Raw genomic sequence first — 5,891 nt, 5'->3', positions numbered from 1 at the left:
CTGAAGCCCTACTTCCAAGAGCATCCCATCACGGTTGTATGCACCGCCCCGCTGACCGAGATCATAGGCAGCTGGGATGCATCCGGCCGGGTGGTGAAATGGGCCATCGAGCTGGCCCCCTATACGATCTTCTACCAGCCTCGCACCGCCATCAAGTCCCAAGCATTGGCCGACTTCCTCGTCGACTGGGCCGAGACCCAGTACCTACCGCCGGCTCCCGACTCCACTCATTGGCGCACGCACTTTGATGGGTCCAAGATGCGCACCGGCTTGGGAGCCGGCATCATCCTCACCTCTCCCAAAGGCGACAAGCTCAGATACACGCTGCAAATTCACTTTGCCACCTCCAACAACGTGGCCGAGTACGAGGCGCTCATACACGGGCTCCGGCTTGCCAAAGAACTCGGCATTCGCCGGATCCTATGTTATGGCGACTCGGACTTGGTGGTCCAGCAATCATCCAGCGACTGGGATGCCAAGGACGCAAATATGGCAAGCTGCCGCTTCCTCGTTCAGCAGATCAGTGGGTATTTTGAAGGATGCGAGTTCCTCCACGTACCACGAGCCGACAACAAGCCAGATGATGCCCTGGCTCGAATAGGCTCCACTCAGCAAGCAATACCAACCGGTGTCTCTCTACAACGCCTCCTCAAGCCGTCTATCAAGCCATCTCCAGAGTCCGATTCCATCTTCGTGCTGCCTGACCCCGACGCAGCCGGCTCGAAGAACTAAGTAGGTGACCTGGGGACTTTGATAGTCGGCCAGGGGGTATCAGCAGGCGGCTCGGGGACTTCCGTAGTTACGCCCGACCCAGGGACTGCCTCACCCGGCTCGGGGACTGCGGTAGTCGGCCCGAAGACTACACCAACACAACAGGCGGCGGCCAACTCCAGCATTTCACTGCCCAGCCCGCACGCCCTGGTCACAGTAGCCGTTCTGGCAATAGAAGAAGTCGCAGCTCCGTCATGGGCTCAATCCATCCTCAACTTCCTAATAAACCAAGATCTGCCGGCTGACGAAGTAGAGGCAAGACAAGTCCAACGCCGAGCCGGAGCATACACAATCATCAACAGAGAACTCGTCAAGCGCAGTGTCACTGGAGTCCTCCAGCGATGCGCTGAGCAAGAGAAGGGCATTGCAATCCTCAGGGACATCCACCAAGGAGAATGCGGCCACCATGCACCTCAAGATCACTCGTCGCCAAAGCCTTCCGCCATGGTTTCTTTTGGCCGACTGCTTTGGATGACGCCAAGAAGTTAGTTAAACATTGCAAAGGGTGCCAACTCTTCAGCTCCAAGCAACACATGCCGACTTCAGCACTCAAGACCATTCCCCTCACTTGCCCCTTCGCCGTTTGGGGACTGGACATAGTGGGCCCATTCAAGACGGCGCGCGGCGGCATGACACATCTGCTTGTCGCCGTGGACAAATTCACCAAATGCATTGAGGCAAAGCCGATCAAGAAGCTGAATGGGCCGACTGCCGTGACATTTATCACAGATATAACAACTCGGTAAGGCGTACCACACAGCATCATCACCGAAAATGGCACGAATTTCACCAAGGGAGCCTTGGCACGTTTCTGCGCGACGCAAGGCATCCGGTTGGACCTAGCGTCCATCGCCCACCCGCAGTCAAACGGCCAGGTCGAGCGAGCCAACGGCCTCATCCTTTCCGGCATCAAGCCCCGACTGATCGTACCACTGGAGCGTTCAGCCGGCTGTTGGCTCGATGAGCTGCTGGCTGTCCTCTAGATTCTGTGCACTACACCAAACAAGTCAACCGGCTTCACTCCTTTCTTCCTCGTATATGGTGTCGAGGCGGTCATCCCAACTGACACTGAGTTCGACTCACCTCGGGTAACCATGTACACGGAAGCCGAGGCCAAGGAAGCACGAGAAGATGGCGTCGACCTGCTGGAAGAAGGCCGGCTGTTAGCCCTCAGCCGGTCCGCCATCTATCAGCAAGGCCTGCATCGCTACCATAGCCGGAAGGTCAAGCCAAGATCCTTCCAAGAGGGCGATCTCGTGCTCCGGCTGATCCAGCGAACAGCCGGCCAGCACAAGCTCTCGGCCCCTTGGGAGGGCCCCTTCGTCATCAGCAGAGCCTTAGGCAACGACTCCTACTACCTGATCGACGCGCAGAAGCCGAAGGCACGAAAGAGAGACGACTCCGGCAAGGAGTCGAAACGACCATGGAACGCCAACCTCCTCCGAAGGTTTTACAGTTGAAATGCAGTATGTATCACGCTAACTTTTGTACTAAGTTCGAGACAATAGGCCCCCCGAGGAGAGCTCGGGGACTGCCATCTTTTGTCTATTAAATGAAAACTATCATGCTTATGGCCTTGTCATTGCATTCACTTTTTTCCGCCCGGCACCGGGTTCGACTAGTCGGCCCGGGGACTGGCCGCCTGGAGTTATATTAGAAGTCCTACCTGCAGTCAGACAAGTAGTGTGTCAGCTCCCAAGCTTTCTCTTGCCAAAAGTCGCAGTTCGAAGAACCGGCTGTCCGGCTGGCAAGAGTTAAGGGCAGGAATAGGTGCCCACACGAAAAACGGCTAGGGACTAACGGACTAATATAACAAAAGCCGGTTTTTCTCCCACCACCGACCGGCTACCAGAGTAGCCGGCCGGCCGGCTTCCATTCACCTCGCTCCAATCTAAGAAAGCTCGAGTACTTTCCTTCCCAGAAGGGGAAGGCGGCAAAGGAAACAGCCTAAGGATAAAAAGCATAGATGAATGGAAACCAAGCACGCAATAATATTTACATAAAAGAACTTCAAAAGGCCAGCATTTGACATAGTTTGGATACACCCCCAGTGGGTGGAACTGCGCAAGTTTGATAAAATTGTTCAAAAGGCAACAAGCAGGAAAAAAGAAAGACGGCAGACTAAGCCAAGGGAGCGACTGGCGAGTCGGGCAGGTCGGTGGAGACGGCAGTGCTGGCTGGAGGAGTGGCCGGCTAGCGAACCTCGGCATGATCACCGCCTCCCGCAGAGGGCGCGCTAGCACGCGCCTCGTTGCTGGAGGCACGATCAGGCTGAGGCTGGCTGGCCGCTTCACCGGCCGGCTCAACATCTTCGCCCTCCTCTCCTTCGTCGTCTTCGCCTTCATCGCTGGAGGCGATCTCCTCTGCCGAGTCTTCACCCGCTGCCGGGTCCAGCCCGAACAACTCCTCCGGCTGGGCAGCACCGTCATCATTAATTTCAGGAGCGAAGACGCTGATGTCAGTACACTCAGCAATCGTCGAAGCACGCTGAGCGATAGCCGGCCGCACCTCCTCCAGCTCTTCGTCGGCCTCCAACCGCCAGGTGCGCAACTGGTCCAGGTTCAGCCCCGGATACCAAGCTCGGACGAACTAGAATGCCCACCCAGCTCCAAGCCGGGTCGCTGATGCTTTCCAAGCCTCGAAACGGCCAACCGCAACTTCCAGCCAGTCGGCAGTCCGACTCGGGGTGCGGGGAATCGTCTCGCTTGGCCAGAGGGCGGCCAACACCTGCGCCCCGGCGCGCTGGAGGCGGCGGAGCATACGATGAGCCGGCTGCAGTCGCGCTTGGACCGCCAAGAGTTGCTCCTCAAGCGTCCGACTCGCGTCCGGCGCGATGTCGGCCCCCGCCTGACGGCGCGCTTCGCGATGGGCCTCGATGGTTTGGGTAGCAAAGACGAAGTAGCCGGGAAAGTAGTCTGCACAGAGAATAAAAAGCAGCACAAGTCAGAACACAAATCAGGCGGCAAGGGGCATGCAAGGAGCGAGGAAGGCGGCTTACCCTCGATCAAATCCTAAATACGGCCGAAGCCTTCATTCAGCGCTTGCCTAGTCTCAGCCCAGCCCGCCGCTTCGGTCTCGAACTCGGCCTTCAGGGCGGCTTCGTTATCCTGCGCCTTCTTCAGGGCCGCCTTGTGGCTCTCCTCCTGGTCAGCCAGCTTCTTGGCCAGGCGATCGCGCTCAAGGACCAAGGCGTCGTACTCAGTTTCCTTGGCGCGAAGGGCGGCCTGCGCCTTGCTGAGCTGCCCCCTCAAGTCGGCATTGGCTCCTGCAAGCATGAAGACAAAGGAAAAATTAATAAGGGGAAGTCGTCAAGGAAGATCTGACCCGGCTGCTCAGCAGTCGGCCCGAATCTCGGGGACTACACCCAGTCGGTGCGCTGACGCGCCCCCACAGGAGATGAACGAGACAAACACGCACTCCGGCTGCTGGTCAGGTCCTCAGTTCTCCGGCCCAGCTCCTGAGCCCGGGAGTTGAAGGCGGCTGCGCGAAGGTTATGATACTCCTGGAAGATTATACAGGAGGCAAGGATAAGTTAAGTTGTCAGGACCTAGTAAGTTCCAAACCGCCTGCGCAGCAGCCGGCTTGGAACTCGGGGACTACACCCAGTGGGTGCGCTGACGCGCCCCCACGGAAGAAATCGAAAGAGCAAAATAACCAAGGACAGAAGACTCACCCGGATGACGGCCCGCGTCGAGAGAAACTCTTGAGTGTATCGCTGCAGCGAGGCGGCCTGAGCTTGAAGCCGGTTCCGGACCTCCTGGGCCGCCGCGTTCAGCTCGCCTGTCCCCCCGCTGGGAGTCCACTCGGACGTGCTGACGCTGGCCGTCTCCAGGGCCTCCGCCATCTGGCTGGCGCCCGCTGCTCGGTGCGGTTCCGGCGCGGAGGCGCCACCCCCTGCGCGCCGGCGCAATGCCGGCTGCACCTCGAGGCCAGCCCCTGCCGCCGGCACAACCCTGGACGGCTGCTCTGGCGCCGCAGCTGATTGGCCGCTTTGGCCCGCTCCAGTCGGCGACGTCTACGACGCCCCCACCACGAAGATCAGGGGATCCTCCCGCCTCTCCATCACCGGCGAGCCTTGGTCGACCTCCTCCGACGGGGGCACGGGAACGTCGAGGGCCACGGCACGGAGGGGAACAACGAGCAGCGGAGGCTGGTTGTGCGAAGCCTCCGCCTCCGTCTCCGCGGCTGCCGCCTTCACCCGGGCCTTGGCCGCTGCGTCGGCCTGCTCCTTCGTCGCCTGGGCGGTCCTTCTCTCCGCCGCCTCCCGCTCCTCCCGCGCCTCCCGTGCGTTCCGCACCGTGGCCTCCTTAAGGTCGGCGTGGGGATCCATGCGGCGGGAGCTTGAGGACCCTCCAGTCGGCCCGACTACGGAGCCGCCAGGACCTCGCTCGAGAGAAAGCGGCACCCTGTCCAGCAAGAAAAGAAAGGTTTAGAAGAGTTTCGGACGAATAAGACAAAAAATATATACGCAAGACATTTGACGACTTACGCAGAGATCACCTGCGGCTGCTTCACCGCCTTGCGGAAGCGGGCCGCCTTCGCGGCCGCCTCATCCCGCTTGGTCGCCGCCGTGGAGGCCTTGGATTTTTTTGGCCGGCTACCGAAGAAGGTCGATGCGGCCCGGCGCTTCTGCGCGCCGCCACGGCCAGCCGGCACGACAGACGAGCCCGCACCTTGATGATCGAGCGCCGGCTGGCGGTGCGGGGCGACTTCGACCTCGTCGTCATCTGGCCAGTCCTCGAAGCTGGCCCCGAGTCCCGCGCCTCCGGCCTCGTCGCCTTCCCCCATGATGGCGTCTTCCATGGCGGCCGCTCCCAGGTCCGGATCGTCGGCGTCATCCACCGTGCGGTCGGGGAGGAGCTGGCGCTCTACCCCCGCGGCCCCGGCTGTCGGCGGGAGCAGAGGGTTCTGCAAAAGGCAAACGAACTGATCAAGAGTTGGCTATCATGAGGCTGGCTACAAAAAGGAAGAAAAGAAGAAAGAACTTACGGCAGGCGGAGGGTTGGCGTGGGAATACGGCTCCTTGCCATATCGCCAATCCTCGACGAGCTTGCAGTTAGAGATATAATTCACCATGTAAGACACCTCTGCGTGAGGCATCTCCCTGGTGCTCAGCCGGC

The 5,891-nt window shown here is 59.9% G+C and overlaps 1 protein-coding gene across 1 annotated transcript; it reads right to left on the bottom strand.

The window, feature by feature from the left end:
• Positions 1 to 897: 897 nt before the first annotated feature.
• Positions 898 to 5,623, bottom strand: LOC147975934 (uncharacterized). The gene is made up of 3 exons (XM_087520655.1): positions 5,261 to 5,623; positions 4,976 to 5,177; positions 898 to 936 (listed from the first exon to the last, which is right to left on the bottom strand). Exons 1-3 carry the CDS (start codon positions 5,572 to 5,574, stop codon positions 898 to 900), a joined length of 555 nt encoding a protein of 184 aa, XP_087376781.1. The 5' UTR covers positions 5,575 to 5,623.
• Positions 5,624 to 5,891: the final 268 nt, after the last annotated feature.

Source organism: Triticum urartu, chromosome 4A (assembly GCF_056163025.1).
Source record: "Triticum urartu cultivar PI428250 chromosome 4A, HENAU_Tu73, whole genome shotgun sequence".
NCBI classification, from domain to species: Eukaryota; Viridiplantae; Streptophyta; class Magnoliopsida; order Poales; family Poaceae; genus Triticum; species Triticum urartu.
The sequence above is the reverse complement of the archived record's forward strand: the minus strand, read 5'-3'. Positions and strand labels throughout refer to the sequence as shown.

Bases quoted from the DNA above. Each gene is read 5' to 3' on its own strand.
- LOC147975934 (XM_087520655.1), bottom strand. From the start codon at position 5,574: ATGGAAGACGCCATCATGGGGGAAGGCGACGAGGCCGGAGGCGCGGGA. The intron at 5,178-5,260 runs GTAAGTCGTCAA...CTTGCTGGACAG, and splicing joins CAGCCGCAGGTGATCTCTGC to GGTGCCGCTTTCTCTCGAGC. The intron at 937-4,975 runs GCCCGGGTGAAG...TTCTATTGCCAG, and splicing joins AGGCCGACGCAGCGGCCAAG to AACGGCTACTGTGACCAGGG.